General features: G+C 55.5%; 1 protein-coding gene across 1 annotated transcript in view; it reads left to right on the top strand.

Annotated features, from left to right (window-relative positions):
• The window catches only part of cps1 (carbamoyl-phosphate synthase 1, mitochondrial), a 30,633-nt gene extending 9,369 nt beyond the window's left edge, over nucleotides 1-21,264 (top strand). Inside the window, exons 22-38 of the mRNA XM_084688624.1 lie at nucleotides 671-812; nucleotides 1,236-1,301; nucleotides 1,706-1,769; nucleotides 1,895-2,076; nucleotides 4,025-4,219; nucleotides 6,499-6,566; nucleotides 8,610-8,685; nucleotides 10,170-10,247; nucleotides 12,038-12,145; nucleotides 12,493-12,582; nucleotides 12,842-13,012; nucleotides 17,194-17,268; nucleotides 17,408-17,506; nucleotides 19,454-19,513; nucleotides 19,692-19,804; nucleotides 19,957-20,086; nucleotides 20,214-21,264. Of these exons, the coding sequence (XP_084544750.1) occupies nucleotides 671-812; nucleotides 1,236-1,301; nucleotides 1,706-1,769; nucleotides 1,895-2,076; nucleotides 4,025-4,219; nucleotides 6,499-6,566; nucleotides 8,610-8,685; nucleotides 10,170-10,247; nucleotides 12,038-12,145; nucleotides 12,493-12,582; nucleotides 12,842-13,012; nucleotides 17,194-17,268; nucleotides 17,408-17,506; nucleotides 19,454-19,513; nucleotides 19,692-19,804; nucleotides 19,957-20,086; nucleotides 20,214-20,339 (1,843 nt within the window). The 3' untranslated portion in view covers nucleotides 20,340-21,264. The remainder of the gene's footprint in view (nucleotides 1-670; nucleotides 813-1,235; nucleotides 1,302-1,705; nucleotides 1,770-1,894; nucleotides 2,077-4,024; nucleotides 4,220-6,498; nucleotides 6,567-8,609; nucleotides 8,686-10,169; nucleotides 10,248-12,037; nucleotides 12,146-12,492; nucleotides 12,583-12,841; nucleotides 13,013-17,193; nucleotides 17,269-17,407; nucleotides 17,507-19,453; nucleotides 19,514-19,691; nucleotides 19,805-19,956; nucleotides 20,087-20,213) is intronic.
• Nucleotides 21,265-22,381: the final 1,117 nt, after the last annotated feature.

Below are 22,381 nucleotides of genomic sequence, written 5' to 3'. Positions count from 1 at the left end.
CCTGACAGCCTTTCCGCATGGCCCTCAGGCACACACACACACACACACACACACACACACAGGAGTTGCAGTAATTCAGACCTGATGACTTGTTTTGACGAGGAGCAGCATGCCATCGCCCCCCCGCTGAGCTCTTCCCACACTGGCCTCTTAAGCAAGACCCGCTCTTTACATGGACCCCCCCTCTCTACACATCGCCGTGGCTCCAGTCAAATGCAAGGGAAGGGAAACCACACTCGACATTTTCCGATATCGTCCTAGTGGTGTGAGCTCTTAAATAATTAAGACAGGCTGCGTGGGAGGAGAAAGTGGAGGAGAAAGCGATTTTTCGCTTTATTTTTGTTGAGCCCCCCGACCCCCCCCCCCCCCCCCCATACCCCTTCCACATGCACCGGTCATCGATTTGAAATGAGTTTTAAACGGCCCGGCTGTCTGACCCGGCGCTGAGGGTCTCTGTGGCTTGTTTATCGACGCCTCATCGATCGCTCGGCTGTAGACTCCTCCTCCCTCCCACCTCCCTGAAGGAGCCAGCCGTTCCCTCACCAAACTGTTGCTTTGACCTTTAGAGTTTACGCGCGTACACGCACACACACACACACACACGGAACACCCACCAGAACCGCAAACAAACCCCATAATCACACTGTTGCCTCGTTTTGAACCCCCGCAGTGCGACAGTACCGGTGGACCTGCTCCTGAAGGCCAAGCAGGACGGCTTCTCCGACCGGCAGGTGGGCCAGGCGCTGGGCTCCAGCGAGGGGGACGCCAGGGCCCTGAGGCTGAGCCGCGACATCCGGCCCTGGGTCAAACAGGTGAGCAGTGGAGCTGACCCGAGACCCCCATACCCTGGGGTGGGTCTCTCTTGTCCCCTCCCCCCTGCAGCATCTGTCCCACTGCCCCTGCTGCCTTCCCCCCCGTAGCTCCTTCATGGTGTGCAGAGAGGAAGGACACGGAGGGCGAGTGGAGGAAGGTGAATACACCTAGCTCGAAAAGTGCAGTGTCACTGTGCTACGTTCGGTTCAGCTATGTCGTCGAAGATTCGGAGCCCCGTTAGAAAACACGCAGCGTCAAAAAACGGCCAGGCAAAATACCACATTTGTGTACCAAAATAAAAAGGTAGACATCGTCGATGACAGACAGCCATCCCGACGTTCCCCACGGGATTGGAACGTTCCGGGCGATCCGCATGGCGGGGATGTCTGAAGCGCCTGTGTGTTTTTTTTTGTCTCCGTCAGATCGACACCCTGGCTGCAGAGTACCCAGCTGTGACCAACTACCTCTACTGCACCTACAACGGACTGGTGGGTTCAGCTGTGCCCTCACCTGGGGCAGGCTGCCTCTCCTCCACTCACTTGTTCTGTAGCTCCGTGTTTCTCAAACGGCGGTACGTGCACCCCCTAGGGGTACGCCAAGGTACTACAGGGGGTACGCGACCGAAAGTGGAACATTGAAGCATCTGAGAGGACATCGAGACTGTATCGAATGTAACTATGGGTAGGGGGGGGGGGGTACCTGGATTCAGAAATCACTAGAAGTTTGAGACACACTGCTGTTTCCTAGTCATTCAGCATGTGGGCTCAAGAAGCACGTATAAGATAAAAGGCTGTTATATCACTTGATGTGTCGATAAACCAATGGGGATAGACTAGACTCTTGGTCTGAGTAGCATAGCGGATCCTAATGTACATGTGCGTCCATATGTCAGGAACACGATCTGGACTTCAAGGACCAGGGAGTCATGGTGTTGGGCTGTGGGCCCTACCACATCGGTGAGATTGAGGACTTTTTCCCCCATTTGGAACGGCCGTCGGCGTAGTCACTCCCTTTTTGTCCGTCTCTCTGAATAAACGCGTGTTTTTCTTCTTCTCCTGTTCACGTGTACTGGGTCCTCCAGGCAGCAGTGTGGAGTTTGACTGGTGTGCCGTGTCCAGCATCCGGGCCCTGAGGCAGATGGGGAAGCGCACGGTGGTGGTCAACCACAACCCGGAGACGGTCAGCACCGACTTTGACGAGTGCGACCGGCTGTACTTTGAGGAGCTCACCCTGGAGCGCGTCCTGGACATCACGCAGCAAGAGGTCAGAGGTCACCCATCCCCCCCCCCCCCCGCAATCTCCTCGGCCCCGCCAGAACACCCTGGCCTCGTTGAATTTTTTTTGTGTGAAGGATGTTCCCGATTAATTATTCAATCGCGGGCGCACTCACACGCGCATGCCGTTGTAAGCGTTAGTGACGGACAAGTGGGTTCCTGGTCGCTCAGAAGGACGGCCCCCGAAGCTTTGACCTCACTTTTTCTATGCCAGACTTTGAATAATGCATTCCCTCTACAATGGCACAGCGCTCTGGTTATTGAAGCAGATCGTTTTTTTCTAGTTTCTTCCACTTCCCCTTTTTTCTTTTTTTTTTTTGTGAAATTTGTTTTGATGAGAAAACGTTGAAAAATAACCCTGGGAGAAATGGATTTGAGGAGGAATGAGATGTGAACGGAACGGATGCTACTTACTACGGGGTTTTTACGTGAGGTAAAAAAAAACCCCCCAGAGCTATTCGTCTCTGAGCCCAGGAAAATGAATTCACCACTGACACACTCCACTCTTGCGTGGATGAAACATCCCTGGTCATATTCAACTCATCTGCACACTCGCATTTACCAAACACATGGACCGAGTTCAGTAAGATATATAATATCTATTTTTGTTGTTGACATATGCTATATAAAGTATGGGACTGGAGAGATCTTTTTCCCCTTCATACTCGCCCAGAGACGAAACAAGCAGCGTAGGGAACATTGCTTGATGATGATTATTTTGACAGGCGAAAATGATTATGCGTCCCGCGTCTCGGCCGGTCCACAGGAGTCTGAAATCTTGTTATTGGCTCCTCGCGCTTTCCCGCTCACCCCGAGAACACTCCAGCACCCAGACATCAGCTGCTCCCTAATTAAGTGTTCGACCCTTCTCCGAGCACTTCCTAGCTTGATGTCTTACCGGGGGGGAAAAAAAAAACAAGCTTTCATAGCTTCATCAAAGGCTCTTTACATAGTGCAGTTGTATCAGATGGAAGCAGTTCCCCAGCGACCGGGAAGGAGTGGCCTTGGCAGAGCCCCCCCCCCCAACACACACCTCACCCCCCCACACACACACACACACACCCTCCTGCCTGCTGCGTTCTCTGACGCAGTGTTTTGCCGATGACGACCCTGTGCTGTGTTAGTGTGTGGTGTCTGAGGGTCTGGGCCCTCGCAGCCCCTGCGGGCCCTGGAGGGAGACCCCGCGCGTGCTCCGGGCCCCAAACCGCAGCCTTGTCGCCGCGCCTCGTCTTCCACATCCGCCCGCCTTGATACCCATTGACCGCCGCTTCCGGAGAAATGGTAATCCAGTTAAAGTGGCGATGGGATCAGGATGTGATGAAGTGTTTTTGTTATTCTGGGGAGATAACTTTGGCGGTTATCCGGGCTCGCAGGTCCCCCCGCCCCCCCACCCACCCTGGGTCTTGTCTGACTCCCCCCCCCCCCCATGCTGCGTGTAGGTAATTACGGCCGCATTAGAGCGACAGTGTGCCAGGCAGGCTGGACCCGGGCGTCGGCACCTCCAGAGGAGAGGCAGACAGCAGCCATGAATAATGAAGAGGTCAGGAACTCGGCGTTGCCGTGGAAACGCCAACCCCCACCCCTCCACCGCCCACCTTTTTGTTGACAAACGGTGAGGGGCTCAGCTCCCTACGCCTGAAGTGGGCGATCTCTCCCAGGAGAGAAGGCGTCAAATCGGGGGTCGGGAGGGGGCTGCGGGCCGCACCGACACGGTGCCACTGTTGTTCCGTCTCACAAAAAGCGAGCTCGCCGGTGTATCGCCTCAGTGTTTCGAGGTGCCACGTTCTCGTACGCACTAGACTCTAAACGTCACATTCCGCCACATATACCTACTCCACACGGAACCCCGTTTTGTTGTTGTTTTCCCCTGCCGGTGACGTCGTCGGCATGTTTGGCTGACGCCTTTCTTGTGTGTGTCGCGTGTCTCCCCCCTGCAGGGCTGCTCCGGCAGCATCGTGTCCGTGGGGGGCCAGATCCCCAACAACCTGGCCATGCCGCTGCACCTCAGCGGGGTGGCCGTCCTGGGCACCAGCCCCCTGCAGATCCACCGGGCCGAGGAGCGGTCCGTCTTCTCCACCGTCCTGGACGAGCTGGCCGTGGCGCAGGCCCCCTGGAAGGCCCTCAGCTCGCTGGTACACACCGGGGGGGGGGGGGGGGAGGGTAGAGGGGAGGGGGGAGAGAGAGAGGGTAGGGGGGGGTAGAGGGGAGGGGGGAAAGAGAGAGGGTAGGGGGGGGTAGAGGGGAGGGGGGAGAGAGAGAGGGTAGGGGGGGGTAGAGAGAAAGAAAGAGGGTAGAGGGGAGGGGGGAGAGAGAGAGGGTAGGGGGGGGTAGAGGGGAGGGGGGGAGAGAGAGAGGGTAGGGGGGGGTAGAGAGAAAGAAAGAGGGTAGAGGGGAGGGGGGAGAGAGAGAGGGTAGAGGGGAGGGAGGGGCTGGATGGGCAGCCTGGAGAGGGGGTAGATGCGATGGATGAAAGGAAGGCCGGGATTGAGGAATGGATTGATAATTGACTAGGGCTTGTTCGAAGTCGGACAATGTCCTGGTCGATTTCACTCAGTCCCTGGGTTATATTGCCCGGCCCATGACCCCCCCCCCCCCCCCCCCATACAAAAAAAAACACAAAAAAAACACACACTTTTAAAAGAATGTACTTGTTCCTGTTAAGGCTCTCTCTGTAGATTTAGCCTCCTTCTCGTATTCCTAGACCAGACGCTGTGCTGCTCCCTTGCAGCCCTCGCAGACCCCCCCCCCCCCCCCGGGGTGTCGGAGGCAGGGCCACCCCCCGAACGCCTGAAGTGCTGAAACGTGTCGACAGGAAGTGCTTAAAGATGTCTGTTCCATTAGGGGCGTCCTTTTCCTGGGATACTGTAGGATGTGGTCTTGGGGGTTGGATGGGGGGGGGGAGAGGGGGGGGGGAGAGGAGGAGGGGGTGTTGACGTGGATTCAAACACGCACATGTCCTCCTCCTGGCCCACACGGGCTCTCTTTAAACATTCCTCTCCCGCTTGGAAAGCAGTTCGCCACCTCTCAGGGGTCATCGCCTCCACCACGGAGCGAGGAGCCTTTGTGGAGCTTCGCCCCGCTGGGTTTTCCGAGGGTCTAATTGCATGTGAACTATTAGCCTCCTTACACTGACTGGCCCGGCGTCGATAGTTGACGACAGATAGTCTTCCCTCAAGCCTCCGTCCACATGTCCGCTCTGCGGAGCTCCGTCTCCCACAGACACATCCAGGCCAGCGTGGGTGTCTTAACAGGGCCCCGCCCTGCTGGAAGCATCCCGGGGAGCTGTCAGGACGCTCCACGGCTTCCCAGCGAGGTGATCGGCGCTCTGGGTGATGCAGCCCACCAGGGACGGGTGCCGCGTGACGGTGGAGACAGACGCTGATGGGAGGAAAAGGAGAGAGGAGGAGGAGGAGGAGGAGGAGGAGAGGAAGAGGAGGGGAGGAGGATAGAGGAGAGGAGGAGGAGGAGGAGGAGGGGAAGAGGAGGATAGGAGGAGAAGGAACAGGAACAGGAGAGAAGAGGGGAGGAGAGAGGAGGGGAGGAAAGGAGGGGAGGAGAGGGAGAGGAGAGGAGGAGAGATAAGGAGGAGGAGAGAGGAGGAGCGAGAAGGAGGAGGAGAGAGATATAGAGAGGAAGAGGAGAGAGGGAGAGGAGGAGGAAAGAAGAGGAGGATGAGAGAGGAGGAAAGGAGAGGAAGAGAAGAGGAAGACAACTAAAACCACTGAGTCAACCCACCCTGAAACCAGGCTACGAATCTGGAACCCTCTGTTATTTTGACCGCCTTCCTTGTGACTCCCCCATATCTCTTCCTGAAATAAGAGCATCGATTCAATCGAGGCATCCTCCCCCCCTCTCTCAAGAGCTCCCTTCCTGCCACCATTCTGATGATTATTCCTCAGTTCAAAGTTTCGGGGTGACATTTTTTTTGTTGGGGGGGGGGGGGGGGGGCTGCATTCTGTCCTATTTGAAGCCCCCGGCACGGCTAGCTGGTGGACGTTAAGGGGGCAGAGGAAGCTTTTAGGCCCTCATCAGGAGCTCCGGGCTGTGCGTCTAATGGTCCTCTCAGGCTGGCTAGTTTCATGTGAACGAAATGTCCTGGAGTAGCACTCCGATAAACGAGCCGTGGGTACACACTCGAATGGCTGACATGCACACAGACACTGCACACCTGTCGTGCGCACGTTTTCAGACAACACTGGGCCGTTGGTATGGTAACAGCTAATGGAATATTTAGAAGCCTAATCTTGCGTTTGGTCGTCCCAGGTTCACGTCGAAATGAAAGGCCACGCTCTCCCGAAGGGGCCACTTAAACCCACGCACGCTCCCCGACCGACGGACAAAACGGTTTCCTCCTTCCGCCAACGCGCACTGTTCACGCCTAAGACCCTTTTGCATCTTGTGTGTCTTTCAGGAAGACGCCTTCGCCTTCGCTAACAAGGTGGGCTACCCCTGTCTCCTGCGCCCCTCCTATGTTCTGAGGTAAGGCTTAACATCTCTCTCTCTCACTCTCATCTTTCACTCTCCATTGTCTAGCGACATGGCTCCCTGCCTCTACTTGGCAGTGGTTTTCAACACCAGTCGGGCCTTTTTCAATCCCTTCTGTGTTCCTCTCGGTGACGGTGCGAAACGCCCCGTGATTAGGAACGCGGAACGCGCCCGATGACTGATTACCTCCAGCGTGGGGAAACAGCCTTCCGATATGTTGTCACTCTAGCATTGAAACGCAGCACTCTAGCATTGAAACGCAGCACTCTAGCATTGAAACGCAGCCTGGCTAGGAAAGGGGACAACAAAAGGGATGTACGCCCCCAAAACACACGACTCGTCGCGGCAAAGTCGCCGTGACTGAGGTTTTTTTTCCGACCGGTTCTGAAGGGCTCGTTTACACATAATCAAGCCCACAGCAGGTGCTGGTGGTGGAGGCACAGTGGGCTAATTCAGGTGCTTGAGGCAGCTGGCTGCAACTCTCAGGCCCTGGCGGAGAGTGTGTGTGTGTGTGTGTGTGTGTGTTGGTGGAGGGGGGGGAGGTTAGTCTGCACTAGCTGGGTTGGCTGGGAACAGCCTCGAGCCATCGACTCTCTCTCTCTGGCTCCACCATAACGACTGCTCTTTTGTTTCCGACCCTCCGAGGTAGGCTTTGACGAATCGCGCAGTTTGTCAATTGATCAGCTCATCAAAGGTTCGAGATAGCGAGCAAGCAGGGGGGAGAGAGAGCTCGTAAGCACGGGCGGCCACGCATATTGGCCCATCAACTCTTTATAGGTGAAGCGCCACACCGGTCCAGGGAGGTCGCGTAATGACGGGCTCCTATCCATGCGGCTGCTCTCTCCCTGCGGGGCCCTGCGAGTGAAGCCCCGAGGCCAAGCTGGAAGCCAGACAGAGAGGTTAGGTCTGAGTCCCCCTCTCTCTCTCTGCGCGTGTCCCGAATGGAGTCTCCTGTGTTCATGAAGAAGAGCCTTTGGCTGCGTCCTGAATATGCACTGCTGTACGCATACAGTTGTGACGCACGACTTGCACAGCGCTCAAGAAGGCAGACGGAGTCGTATACGTTCCTGTTCCGCTGCAACGAGGCTTGCTGGTCAGAGTAGTCCGAAAAGCATGTTGGCAAAATGCAGCCTGCTAGTAATAGGACTCACTGGTATTTGGGGTGTAATTGTATCCAAATATATCTATTTCCCTCCATCTCCATCCTCTTCATTCTTAATGATCTCCTTCTCTAGCCCTGCTCCTCAACTCCTCACCTCCTCCATGGATCCTTTCCTCCGCCTCCTCTCCTGTCGTTCAGTGCCCCCAGGGCAGGCGGGCCTCTTAGATCGTTTCACCCCGAAAGCTGTAGTGCCAGGCTGGCGTGTTAGTTAATGGTTCGAGGCGGCTTCTTTGACTGTGTCTTAACACTTACTGAAGTAGCTAGCCAGACTTTCTCCCCGCCTGCCTGGACAGTACGTGTCTCTGAAGCCTAACTGCTCTGAACCATGTGTGGGAGGCAGTGCACTGTAACAGAGGCTGCTGCTATTCCCCCCCCTCTCCACCTGTCATGTGTCTGGAGCAGGTGGGCACCCAACTAGCCGCACAAAAGCAGAAGACAAAGAAGAGGTGTTTAGCCCTTTTTTCTTCTCGTCTAAGCTCTGAAATCAAACTTACTGTGAGGAGCCCGGAGTGGTGGCTGACCTAAATAGCTCCTCTCCTCTTCTCTCTTCTCCTCTTTTCTCGTTTCTTGTCTTCTCTCCGTCTCTCGCTTGGTTTTTGTTTTGGCTGCTGCACTAAACCTTTTCTTCCTGGTAATGATGCAACTGGGAGATATCAGCTATTGATCAAACAAACTTTCTTTTTGTCTCGGCTCCCCCCCTCTCTCTCTCTCTCTCTCTCTCTCTCTCTCTCTCTCTCTCTCTCTCTCTCTCTCTCTCTCTCTCTCTCTGTCTCTGTCTCTGTCTCTGTCTCTGTCTCTGTCTCTGTCTCTGTCTCTCTCTCTCTCTCTCTCTCTCTCTCTCTCTCTCTCTCTCTCCGGTGTTCCTCCCCTGCCAGTGGCTCAGCGATGAACGTCGTGTACGGCGAGGAGGAGATGAAGCGCTTCCTGGAGGAGGCTACTCAGGTGTCGCAGGTGAGCTTTGGGGGCGAGGGGGGGCTGAACGACCCTCAGGTCTGAAAGCCCTCACCTCGATCTCTCTCCCCAACCCACTCCGCACGCCCCGAAGCGTGTTCAGAGTCACGCCGTTTTTACCCGAGGCCCGATGAACACGCGCGGCTCCTTCAGCCGAGACCTCGTGAGACGCGTGGCAGGAGACGCGGAGATAAAGGAAGAGGGAAAGCACACAGAACGCGGGAACACGAGCACATGTGCTTTGTATCTCTCGGGGGGGAGGGGCGGGGGGGGGGGGGGGCGGGGGGCGACAGCAGAGTAAACAAACAGGCTCTCTTGTCTGTTGCTAATGGTCTCCTCACCTGCGCCCGGGCCTCTGTAGCCCAGGGGTACGATCGATTTCTTCCCCCCCGTTTTCCCTTTCTTCTCTCTGTCTGTCTCTCTGTCTGTCTCTCTGTCTGTCTCTCTGTCTGTCTCTCTGTCTGTCTCTCTGTCTGTCTCTCTGTCTGTCTCTCTGTCTGTCTCTCTGCGTTTCCCTGTGTGGCTTGTGTGTTGCGGTCCACGCTGGGTTTCAGTGCAGCTCCTCTCAGCTGGCTGCTCAGGGCCCCTGGAGATGGACCCTCTCTGGATGCTGCAGCTCGCATTGGGCTCCACTCACTGAATCCTAAAGACCCAAACTCATGACAAGCCCATACGTATTATCAAGTCAGTGATACTTCAAAAATGTGTTTTACATTTCAACTTTTTTTTCCAGACTGGCCACAAAGACAGTAGAATGCTTTTGCAGATAATAGACCCTACAGTTTACCTATAACCTCCCACAACTGTGGTCACACATATCTACGCGAAAGTTAAGTCATACAAAAAAAAGAGACCTTTAACACACACACACACGTGGATATACCCAAAATGTACCCAAACACACACTTCTGCAGTTCTCGATGCTCAATAAGCTTGTACCTCTGGCTGGCATGACTTGGGGGCAGCGCTTGTTTTGTTTACACGTCCCGCCTACCATCTCCCTCTGGGTGGCACTGGTGCACCTGGCCCCACAACGTGCCTCGCGCCCCGAGCTGGGTGGGCACAGACAGCCTCGCCTGACGACCCCCCCCCCCACACACACACACACACATGCACACGCACACTCTGCCGCATGCACATCCGCCTACACTCACACTCAGCACTCAACAGCCTCCTTTCCCTTCACCGACTGCCATTCAAACAGCGCCTCTTAAAAGAGGAAATGGCCCACTGGTGTTTTTTCTTTTCGTGAAGGCGTGCTCACTCGTGTGTGTGTGTGTGTGTGTGTGTTTGAGAGACCTGGGTTGACCTTTGCTGAGAGCACATAGCATCAGACACCTGTCTGTCAGGGGCCAGCACAGACACAACACACACATCCAGAGCTTCTGTCTCCTTCTCCGGCCTCACATCCCCCCCCCCCCCCCCCCCCCCCCCCAGTGAGTGTGTGCGTGCCCTGATCTGTGCTCCGCTCCCCCCCTCCGCAGGAACACCCGGTGGTCATCACCAAGTTCATCCAAGGAGCCCGGGAGGTGGAGGTGGACGCCGTGGCCAGGCTGGGCAAGGTGAGGCCTCCTCCGCCCGCGGCACAGCCCTGCTGAGCTGAGTCAGCCTCGTCCCATCACACACGCGCTTCCACACCATGTCTTTCGGGCCTGGGATTCCGTATTGCGTTCACACTGTCGTGTCGCGTGGGCGTGTTAAAGCCTGGATCCGATCCGTCTGCTGGAGGGAGAGATGTACGGATGATCAGGGTGGAGAGAATGGCCTCCATCGCTTTGTGAAAGACATTACAGCAGTGGTCGCAAGATTGGCAGACAGGGATCCGGAGGAAGGGATTTTGTAAAAAAAAAAAATTATTGAAAGCCAGAGAACGCAAAATGTCAAAGTTTTTTCATGAAATCTTTTCGACTTGATTATATCTCCCTCAGATATGAAGTCATTCTCTTCCCAGGCATGTTTTGTCGGCCGCTGAATTTTTCAAAGGCAGCACCGGCATGTTTATCCCCAGAGTACTTTTGCAATTCATATGACCTTGGAGTTGTGCGTGCGTGTGTTTGTGCGTGTCTGTTCATGTACGCGTGTGTGTGTGTGTGTGCGCTCGTTTGGGCTGGGTTCCGTGAGTGGTTAGCAGTGAGTGCTGTCAGGATCCAGTGACCCGGGGCAGCCTCGGGGCCATGGTTTCCTACTGTAGAACTGCCGTGTCAGAGAAAGGTGATCCCGCCGTGTCAAATGGGCCGGCGTGCTGTCAACTGGCCGGCCAGTCTTCACTGGATGGGCAGTCTTCACTGGATGGCCAGTCTTCACTGGATGGGCAGTCTTCACTGGCCGGCCAGTCTTCACTGGATGGGCAGTCTTCACTGGATGGGCAGCCCAGAGACTTGCAGCGCACTCCTGAGACCGTCTGTTCATCTACCACATCCCTTTTTGCTCGCCTCGAGTGGAACCGCTGCCGTAAAACGACGGAATAATGTTCCGCGTACTACATTTAGTCATTTTTAGCAGACGCTCTTATCCAGAGCGACTAGGGAATGGCGTGTGATTTGCAGGAGCTCACTTGGTCAGTCGACCACTGTTGGCCTTCCCGGGGATTTGTGGTTCGGATACATAACAAGCGGGGCATGCAGATGATAAGAAACGGCAGAGGATTAGCATAGAGACCAACTTTGGTTTCCTTCAAGTTTCTATTCATTGTAGCGATATCACACTTCATCTCTCTCTATCTCTGTCTCTCTCTGTCTCTCTCTGTCTCTCTCTGTCTCTCTCTACCCAACCCCAATCTCCCTCTTTCCGTCCTCTCTTTCTCTTTATCTCCCACTTTACTGATCCACCCATTGATGGAATGCCAAACAGTCCTGGTTGTTCAAGGCAGGCCGTGGGAGCAGTCAGGGAGCCGTGTGCGTGCCCTCCCCCATATTAATGACAGGCTTCATCAGACGAGTGCTAATGAACGCCGCGGTTAGCGGCTGTTTAAATGTGCTAATGACACAGCGCCTTCATCGAAACACCACTCCTTTTCATCGGGGCGAGGGGGGGGGGGGAGGTGAGAGGCAGGGAGTTCATCTGTTATTACTGTCGGGAGAAGCACACCTCCCAGGAGCTGGGAAGAGATCAGGCTACAACCTGCTTCTGTTTGTGTGGGTGTTTTTGTTGTCGTTTTTTTTTTTTTTCTTTCTTTCACTACATGTTAGGATTCAAATTCAGAGCTGTGCCCCATGACGTCGCTACGTGCGTTAGCTAGGTCTTCTCCCATTGGTACGACAAGTGTTCGGAACACCAATATCGGTACCTCAGTGTACTTCAGACCTACTGTAGCCTAAGGCCTTAACCTGGCTGTTCTGCCCCGTGTGTCCAGGTGCTGGTCCATGCCATAACGGAACACGTGGAGGATGCTGGGGTCCACTCTGGAGACGCCACGCTCATGCTGCCCACCCAGTCCATCAGCCAGGGGGCGCTGGAGAAGGTCAGCCCCGGTCCTGATCCAGCCGGATCCATCACTGACCAAGACGCTGGTTTATTATCTTTAAGGACATGCCACCCATTCCGCCCGCGCCACGTAGATTAGTCTTGCCGCGCTCGGTGCCGGCAAGGTGTCGCGGTGAAGTTTTCTCGCCGTGATTGATATGGTGACATGAACAGCTTTCCTGAGGGTTTCAACTGGTATTCACAAGGTGTAGAGACAAACACTGAAGGCTTATACGTTACCGTGCTGTGATTCATCTGATCCACGGCCACTCTGCATACTCATAGACATGGATACGGAAGAAGAAAAAACATGCGTATCTTGTTTCTGTCTCTTTTTACTCGCAGGTCAAGGCCGCCACTCGGAAGATCGCCACGGCGTTTGAGATTTCAGGCCCGTTTAACACGCAGTTTCTGGTGAAAGGCAATGACGTCATGGTAGGAACCGCTTCCCAGAGCGTGACCGAAATAACGGATTAGACATTTTCACAGCCGGGTTTGTCGACAGATGCCGTTTCCCCTCTCGGGGGCCCGAGCTGTCGCGCGGTCCGAATGGTCGCGCGGCTCACAGAGGCCAAATGGGGTTTTTCCGCGACGCATTCTGTTTGCCGTTTGGTGTCTTAGCGCGTGGCTTAGTCGAAAGAAAAAAACGGCGAAAACACCGCCGCGTGACTCGTGTCCCCGTCTCTCCTCCCAGGTGATCGAGTGCAACCTGCGCGCCTCGCGCTCCTTCCCCTTCGTCTCCAAGACCATCGGGGTGGACTTCATCGACGTGGCCACCAAGGTGATGGTGGGCGAGCCCCTGGACGAGGCCTCGCTGCCCTCCCTGGAGAACCCCATCATCCCTGTCGACTTTGTGGGCATCAAGGTGAGTAGACCCCCTAATGTGGGAGAGAGAGCCATTGCTGAAAGTCCTACCATTGTCTGAGAGGAATTTCCTAAAACACCCTGAGTTCTTTAACACGATTAGCCTCCAAACAACCTGTAGGGGGCTTTTTTCTGCCCAACAACTGGGTTCGACGTGAGTCCACCTAGTAACCCAGGAACCTCACACTACGATAGGGCCCTGGAGCATCCAATGAGGAGTCAGGTAGTGTCCAAAGTACAGTGATGTCAGGTATGGCGGAACTGCTCCCATTGTCTCTCCACGTTGTTCCAGACTAAAGAGGGAAAAGTAAAGCCTGGAGCTAATTAATGCCCACCTCTTCGTTTGTCATTTCCGCCCATTGTAGTGACCTGGCACAGCCGTTTTAATGACCGCGTCCGTTCCGAACGGCCTATTGCTGGTATGCTCGGGGCACAGGTTGTAAGATGGCCGCCCACGCTCTAAATGTTCCAGATGTACAATATCATTAGACACAATACGACTGGCAACAGGTATTGAAAGTTGAACCTTCCATGGGAAATTATGGACGAGGGTAGCAATTAGGACCACACAGCTCCTTGCCGAGTGGGGTAAAGGCAGGCGAGAACGGCAGGCGGGTGTGTTCACAGTTTTGCTCGCTTTCAAGCAGCTCGTTTAGAATGTTTAGCACTGAGAGAGCCAGCTGCTTCAATGCACAGTGTTTTCTCCCAAAGTAATTTCCTATATAATTACAAAGGAGTAGTGGCACAATGGAGATGGTTGGGAGGCAGTGGAGCAGGTATAATCCCCTCCTCCCGCCTGGCTCCAGGTTTCCAATCTCCGGCCCGCCGTCAAGCAGAATATTAAACAGAGCGGTGAATCCTCTGGTGGGCCCCCGGATGAAAAGACTGGCTCGTTTACCGGCAGTCAATGATACTGACTCGACTCCCAGCCCTTAATGGAGGGGGCCGGGACTGGAAAGGGCGATCTGCTCACAGGGTGGGTACTCGACGCTGCCTCCGGAACTGCCGCCCGCCCTCCCTCCACTTCCCCCGCCGCCCCCTGTGGCTCGTATGATGGAGATTTGACTGTTTTGAAATAACGAGTTAGGCCTTCCCCCCCCCCCCCCCCCGTGGCGAAAACCCCTGCCTCAGCTGACTCTAGTTTGGCGCCGCATGTTCTCCTGGTGTCCTGGTGCTCTCCCAGCACATTGTATCTCCAACAAGCAAAACACTAAACGCTGGCTGTGTTAGCGTCTCCCATCTCCAAGGTAGCCTGGCAAAAAAAAACAAAAAAACTGGCATGAAAACCTTACGCTGCACCAATAAATGACACCCACAGACTCACAAACACGCGGGCGCGCAACCCAGACATACTCGTCTGGCCGCCACAAACAGTTCCCCTCCCTCGGCCTTCAGGCTAACACCGACCGCAGCCGCTTCAAAACTCCCTCTCTCCCTCCGCCCGGGGAGACCAGCAGAACGGGTTTCATCTGCCCCCCCCCCAGCCCCCCCCGGTCCTCCCTCGCCCCGGCTCCGAGAGAGTGTTTGAGAAGCAGCGAGTTTGCTTTCTCGACTAACAAGTCCCCGTTGTGTAATTTTTCACGGTTTCAGTTTTCAACTTGAACAACAACACCCGTAGAGGAAGGCCCGGGGAGGACGGGCTCGGGGTGCGCAAGCACGAGCGCAGCAGTACGGCTCTGGTGAGAGCCCCGGAGCTGGGGTCTGGGGCAGCAGCAGTACGGCTCTGGAGAGAGCCCAGGAGCTGGGGTCTGGGGCAGCAGCAGTACGGCTCTGGAGAGAGAGCCCAGGAGCTGGGGTCTGGGGGAGCAGCAGTACGGCTCTGGAGAGAGAGCCCAGGAGCTGGGGTCTGGGGGAGCAGCAGTACGGCTCTGGAGAGAGAGCCCAGGAGCTGGGGTCTGGGGGAGCAGCAGTACGGCTCTGGAGAGAGAGCCCAGGAGCTGGGGTCTGGGGCAGCAGCAGTACGGCTCTGGAGAGAGAGCCCAGGAGCTGGGGTCTGGGGGAGCAGCAGTACGGCTCTGGAGAGAGAGCCCCGGAGCTGGGGTCGGGGGGAGCAGCAGTACGGCTCTGGAGAGAGAGCCCAGGAGCTGGGGTCTGGGGGAGCAGCAGTACGGCTCTGGAGAGAGAGCCCCGGAGCTGGGGTCTGGCCGGGAGGAGCCCTAGACAGCCACCCCAGCCGTTACCTCGACAACTCCATTCTGCCAGCGAGGATTAGGAGGTGGTGGAGGGGGGGAGAGAGACGGTGGAAGGGGAGAGATAGGGACACGGAGCGCGTGCTGCATGTTATACAGGTGTCGCTGACGTCTCAGACTAAAGGCCGTTTTTTCTTTTGTTCTTCTCTTTTTTTTCTCTCTCTCTCTTTTTCGTGGGGATCCTCCTTCCTCCGAGCGGCTCAGCTGGAGCCCGGCGATAGGATTGTTTACGTTCGGGCTTGTTATTCCAATTTATCTGTGGCGTACGTACTGACCCCAGAGGGGAGCCTGGGGGGGGGGGGGTTACCATGACAACCACTGTCCTCTCCTGACGGGGATCCACGGGCCGTCGGGCGCCGCGGAGCGTCGGTGTGGACGCTCGTCCATCCGTCTGGCCGGCCCTCACACACACACACACACACGCCCTGCCAAGGGTGTATCCTCCTCCGATCTAGTTGGCCCTGTCACTCGTTCGAGGTCGAAGGATGGAACAGATTTCCCCCGGGATCCACCCCGTTCCTGTGCACGTTAGCGGGGGGGAGGGGGAGAGAGGGGAAGACGGAGAGCTGTAACCTATGTAAACAGCGTGACTTTCAGACGAAGCGCTAATAAGAAGATGAACGAGGGCCTGGTGGCGCGCGGCTGTTCCCTTTGTCTCCACATTAGCATGCAAACACCAGCGTTGCCCACGTTCACTGCTGATGAGATAGCCTGCTTCAAGGATGAGTCTTTTCTCTACTGTCTGGCTTGTGTGTGTGTGTGTTGCCATAAATGTCATCCACACAACAGTTGTACGCTGCCCAACTAAGACCTCCATTAAATCTAATACCATTTGAGTCTGCTTCTTTAGCAGAAGCTTAAAACGTTCCCACAGGATGAATCCAGCACGTTGTACACTGCGGGTCACGTGCAGACGATGCTGCTCTCTCGTTGTTTGAGCTCTGCCTCCGAAGGCCAGAACTCGATTTAAAAGGGACTCTTGTGATATTTCGAAAAATCTGCCAATCTGTTGAACCCCAAACATAACTGAATGTCCTCATTTAAAATGCAGGTCAATGGCTTTCCGTGGCATCCGCAGAATAGCTCGTGAGGAGGACCAGAGGAGAGAAATCTCCCGTCTTGCTTGGTTGTTTGGATTTGTTTTATTCTGTTCAGCATTAGCGAGGCCTTTATTTGTGATAGATGTTAAAGCTGCATAACGCTCTGACCTGTCTCTCCCCCCTCTCCCCCATATCCATCTCTCTCATCCCCTCCTTCCTTCACGCCCTCTCCCCCCTCCCCCCTCTGCCGCGTGAGTGCAGGCTAATGGGAGCTGTCGAGCTCTAATTGGGGAGATAAGAATGGCTTTCCACACTGGGCCAATCAGGGTGGCTCGCCACTCGGATACCTCTCTAACGCAATAAGGAGGGAGTGGGCGAGAACCTCCGCTCCCCCTCCTCCGCGGTGCCCTCCTGTCCTCTGCTCTCCCTCCCTCCACTCTGCCCTGTCATCGAGGGCACTGCCTCCCCCCTCCTCTCCCACCGCGGCGCCGCTGATAGCAGGCCGTCGACGCCTCGGAATAGTAAGCAGACCGATAAGACGTCGGCGGCTTCGCTGTGTTGCTACTTTCTTTCCCCTTTCTCGCCCCCTCACCCACCCACCCACCCACCCACCACATTAACCAAGACTAAAGAAAACGAGAGGATTCGCGTGGCCGCTCGGCCGATCCCCGTGCCGCGTTGGGGGCCGCGGTGATGTTCTCCGCCTGTAGGTGGCAGCCTCGTTCTGAAACGGCTCGCTCGAGGATCGATCCCCCGGGGCCTGGCATGTGTCGGCCTGTTGCTGTGAACTCTGCCTGCTATTTTGTCTCTCCCGAGGAGCCCATGAATGAGACCGTGAACGGGCCTTGATCTGTTTCCTCCGCCGCACGGTGGGTTTGGCCCGACGAAGGCGTCCGTCATCAGCCTTAACGTGTCTGCCCTGGTGGTGGCGGTGTGTCCTTCCCCCCTCACAGGCTCCCATGTTCTCCTGGCCCCGCCTGCATGATGCCGACCCAGTCCTGCGCTGTGAGATGGCCTCCACAGGAGAGGTATGCCCTTGATCAACACGTGCACACGCACACACACTAAAACAAGGTATTGCAGGCACACACGTTCAGAGAGACACAGGGACCGCACACGCGCGCACAGAAAAGGTTGGTGACATGTTTGGGGGTTCTGTGTCCGCAGGTGGCCTGTTTTGGACAAAACATCTATTCAGCCTTCCTGAAGGCTATGCTCTCCACAGGCTTCAAGCTGCCTCAGAAGGGCATTCTTATTGGGATCCAGGTAAGAGAAGGGAAGGAAGGCAGCGTCGGGTCTTTCTCGGGGGCGCCGTGCGTCGACGCCGCTGCCTGCCGCTGCCTGGCTGTGCGTGGGGGTGTCCAGGCAGGGGAAATGTTTCCCCTTTGGTCGTTTTGTGATTACGCCGCACGAACAAAAGAAAATGAAAAAAAAACTAACAAACCCGCCAGCGCTTGCATTTCAAAGACTTCTGATACTTTCACTGAGAAAACCGACAGTCCTCCCCGTCTAACCCCCCCCTCCGTCGCTCGGAAGTCCGCGCAGCAGCACGAATGTGGTTTGAATCCACAGGGACGAGCTCCTCTCGAGCCCAAGGCGAGCCCCTCTCCGACATGGAAGGCCGTTCGAGAGGTTGCGACGCCCCCCCCCCCCCTCCCCTCGCGTCTCAAAGTGCGCCGTGTGCACCGCCGCCGTGGTGAGCGGCCCCTGCCCCCGTGCGTGACGTGGTGCCGGCGGTGCGATGACTGGCAGGCCGCCCCCCGGGGGGGGCCCTGCGACCAGCCACAACACCGCCCTGGGGAGCCTCCGTACGGCTGCTGCGTCCACGGCACCCAGTGCAGTCCCATCGGGGGGAAGACATACATTGTCGCTGTGTGGCCGCCTTCGTTGCCATGTCCGTGTGTGTGTGTGTGCAGTGGAAGTGTGTGTGTGTGTGTTGGGGGGAGGTGGGGGTGTGGGGGTGGGGTGGACAACATTTCTATTTTCATTCCTTAGAAAGAGAAAAAGGTAGGCTCTGAAATGATCCCTTTCCAGTCCTCTGACACCCCCGTCTCTCTCTCTCTCTCTCTCTCTCTCTCTCTCTCTCTCTCTCTCTCTCTCTCTCTCTCTCTCTCTCTCTCTCTCTCTCTCTCTCTCTCTCTCTCTCTCTCTCTCTCTCTCTCTCTCTCTCTCTCTCTCTCTCTCTCTCTCTCTCTCTCTCTCTCTCTCTCTCTCTCTCTCTCTCTCTCTCTCTCTCTCTCTCTCTCTCTGCATGTTGTGTCCTTAGAGCAGCAGATAGAAGCTGACAGCGGTTATGTCTCATGATTGTGTGGAGCTACCACACGTCAACAGTCCTCAGCGCAGAGCCCTGTCCCATTATGAGTCCTTGGCTGCCAAGTCGTGTGTGTGTGTGTGTGTGGGGCGAGTGCTGCTAAGACATCTGGGAACCTGTCAATACTGTCATGTCCCATTCTGCCTCGTGTTCGTCTCAACTGTGGAAGACAATGGTGCCAAAATGGTCCCCCGAGGGCCACGCTCTCATTCTCTCTCTCTCGCTCTCCACGGATACAGAGAGGGAGATGAATGCACAGCGGGCGAGAGACGAAAGAGAAAGACAAACACCGGGCTGCTGGAGAGAGACCCGGTGCGGGGGGAGGGGGGTGGGGGGTTGCAGGGTGAGTAAGCAACGGAGAGAGAGAGAGAGAGAGAGAGAGGCTGGAGCGGAGAGAGGAAAAGTGGGCGCTCATCAAGTCAGCAGAAGATCGCTGAGTGGCTGTCTTTCTTTCTTTTGTTCTCAAACTTACTTTTCCCCCGCTGCTCGTGTGTGGGCGTGGAGATGCGCCGCACTCCAAAGGTCAGCGTCTGCGAAGGCAGCTGCGGTGTTCTCCTAATCTCCCTGCAGGTAGGGCTGGGGGGGCGTGAAATCTCCATTGGAAAACAAGGCTGTGTCTCTCCCAGTGGCAGCGGTGTAATGGCGGGCCTAACACGACCGGGAATCCGTCACGCGTCTAAAAGGCTTGATTGCTCCGCCGCGGTTTAAGTCGCTGTGACCGGGAAGCTGTGCTATTGATCAGGCCAGGGGGGGAGGCGGGATGAGGGGGGCAGGCCTATCAGTGCTCAGCTCTGAATTCCCAACCAAGGGCTGTTCCACCCTCCACCTGCCTCCCGCCGGCTGACCTCTGACCCTTTGCCCCTGTCTACCCTCTCCGGTTCTGTGTCTCTGTGTTTCCCCAGTATTCGTTCCGACCTAACTTCCTGGCCACGGCACACCAACTGAATGAAGAAGGCTTCAAGGTGGGTAATGAAGTTCTCGTCTCTCTCTCTCTCTCTCTCTCTCTCTGTTCTCCTGGGGGCGCCCGTGATTTCGAGCGACCGTATTTGCGACTGCGCCGCGAAAGACGCGGTCAGGCCCCAACGAGCGACTGTTTGAGAGCCCTGACCCCCTCTGCCCCTCTGTCTCTCCCCCCGCCAGCTGTATGCCACAGAGGCCACCTCCGCCTGGCTCGCTGCCAACGACGTCCCGGCCACCCCCGTGGGCTGGCCCAGCCAGGAGAGCGGCGACGCCAGCCTTCCCAGCATCATCAGGTGGGATACCGCAGAGACGAGAGCCAGGGCGGGGCGCGCTCACCACGCGCAGCACACGACTGGCTCGTCGGAAAACACGGAGACGCCGTGCGCGCTGCTTTTACAAACCCACAAACGCCCCTCCCCCTCGTGTGTTTTGCATGTGTGTGCAGGTTGATCAACGAGGGCCATATAGACCTGGTGGTGAACCTTCCCAACAACAACACCAAGTTCGTCCGGGACAACTTCCTGATCCGCAGGATGGCCGTGGACCACGGCGTCCCCCTGATCACCAACTACCAGGTCCGACTGGGGGGGACGGGGACGGGGGGGGACGGACCAAAAACATTGAGCCAAAGGGGCCACGGTTTCAGGGAACGGCTTCCAAGTCACGATCCTTTCCCTCCCCCCTCCCCTCCCCTCCCCTCAGGTGGTGAAGCTGTTTGCCGAGGCCATCAAGTACGCCAGTGACCTGGACACCAGCAGCCTGTTCCACTACCGCCAGAGAGAGCCTGCCCGCCAGCAGGCCAGCAGGGAGGCCACGCAGCAGGGCTAGGTCCACCCACCTGGGTCCCATGACCACACGCACTGTGGGAAGCCAGTTGAACCACTGTGGCCACAGGCTCTCCAGTGCAGTCAGCCATAGGGTCACATATCACCCTTAGGGTCCAAACATATGCTGTGTTCTTCTCAAAAGACCCGGAGTGTTCTCCAATGTTCTTATGGTCTCCGCTGCTCGTGTTCTGTGTGATGTTCCAGTGTGAAAGGAAGCAGCGACAACAACCGTCTACTCAGGATTCAACACTGACAATTAGATTAGGCATAAGGGGATGATGCTTCTAAAAACAGCCTTGATATTGCTAGATATCCGGGGGATGAAAATAGTGCTTCTGTTGCTGTGAAATGACATGAAAGCACTCCGAAGGGCAGTGGTGTTCTTTTCGGTACAACGTTGTTAAGCGCCTCTGTACAGTATGTGCTCTGCTTTGTGTTGGTAGCTTAGTGGTGGTGTTTAGTGAAATAGGTGGATTCCAGGAACTCGAGTTTGTTTGGATCACTATTGAAGCTTGTCTATCTACTGTGTATTGTGTCACGTTTGGTTGGGAGGCATCTGATCCAAGCTTGAGTTTTTTTTTCCCCAGAAACCTTTTGCAGTGATTTGAAGTTATTTCAGAGCCTGTTTTTAGACTGAAAGGTCAAGGATTGTAAATGCCGTTTCTGGGCATTTTTTAAACAGCCGTTTGGTTAGACAACTTAGAGGATGCGTATGTGTGGTTAAGTGTGTGTGTGGTGCTTTCTTCGCAACTGGACGAATGCTGGTTTCTCCTCCGAGTCCTAGTTTTGGAATCAAATCTGATATGCTTACAGTGGTCTGGCAGGATGTGGTTGAGTTCTTTTTAGATGTGTATCATTGTTCTCGTCTTTTAAACAATTATATTTTCGGCATAGAATTCCAATAAAGGTCTCAGTATTCATCGTTATTCAGTTGCTTTCTTGTCCATGTTGTTATTTGTTTGTTTATTTTGGTTTTCTCCCGGCCTCTGCTCTACAAAAGGAAGACCAATCCTTTGAGATATCAGCTTTGTAGTGTGTGTGTGTGTCTTCAGTATTACATTTACACATTACATTTAGTCATTTAGCAGACACTCTTATCCAGAGCAACTTACAGTAAGTACAAGGACATTTCCCCCCGAGGCAAGTAGGGTTAAGCGCCTTGCCTAAGGACACAGTGTCATTTTGCATTGCTGGGAATCAAACCGGCAACCTTCTGATGACTAGCCAGATTCCCTAACCGCTCAGCCATCTGAGTATTAAGGCAATGAATCAGCAGGTGGGTGTCGCCCCACATCCCCAGGCCTTACTGTCTGTCTCAGGGCGCGGTCAGGCAGAGCGTCTCAGGGCGCGGTCAGGCAGAGCGTCTCAGGGCGCGGTCAGGCAGAGCGTCTCAGGGCGCGGTCAGGCAGAGCGTCTGAACACTGACACGAGAGCGGAGGAGGTAGCACACTGCACCTACCGGAACCAGACAGACGGCTAGGAAGGGTCAGCCGCCCTCGGGGTTTCTCTGAAGCACCCGTCCACTCGCTGGGTCCTCCCCCTCCCCCTCCCCCCCCCCCCCCCGTGTTGTTTCCTGTTATCCTGTGTTGTCTTACCTGACGCAACTCAGACTCAATCCAGTCGGTCTAGCTCTTGTCTTCTCTAGTTCTTCTGTCCCGTCTAGCCCTCTCCTCCCTCCAGTCCTGTCAGGGCTAGCTCTTGCCAGTCCTTCTGCTGGATCCAGTCTTGCCCTCTCTTCACTCCAGTCCTCCTGTCCAGCTTTGTCCTGGATTCTCTCCGGAAATCTCTTGAAGTCTGTTGTTCACAGGTAGCTAGCTATACTGTAACTAGGCAACAGGATGAACAAGAAGTTTTGATGTCTGTCTAAAGATGGTATTGCTTGAAGGCTGACTACCTTCGGCACACATATCTGAATTGGTGGTATTGAAGTGCAGGGTCGTTAAGTTGAAAGCGGTTATCTTTAAAATAAGCTATGAAAATGTAGTCGTCTGCAGTTTTGTTCCTGAACTCCATATAAGAGTGTGGAAGAACAGTAATCAAATG

Source organism: Hypomesus nipponensis, chromosome 23 (assembly GCF_054491055.1).
Source record: "Hypomesus nipponensis isolate SF chromosome 23, ASM5449105v1, whole genome shotgun sequence".
NCBI lineage: Eukaryota > Metazoa > Chordata > Actinopteri > Osmeriformes > Osmeridae > Hypomesus > Hypomesus nipponensis.
This window is presented reverse-complemented; position numbering and strand designations above follow the sequence as displayed.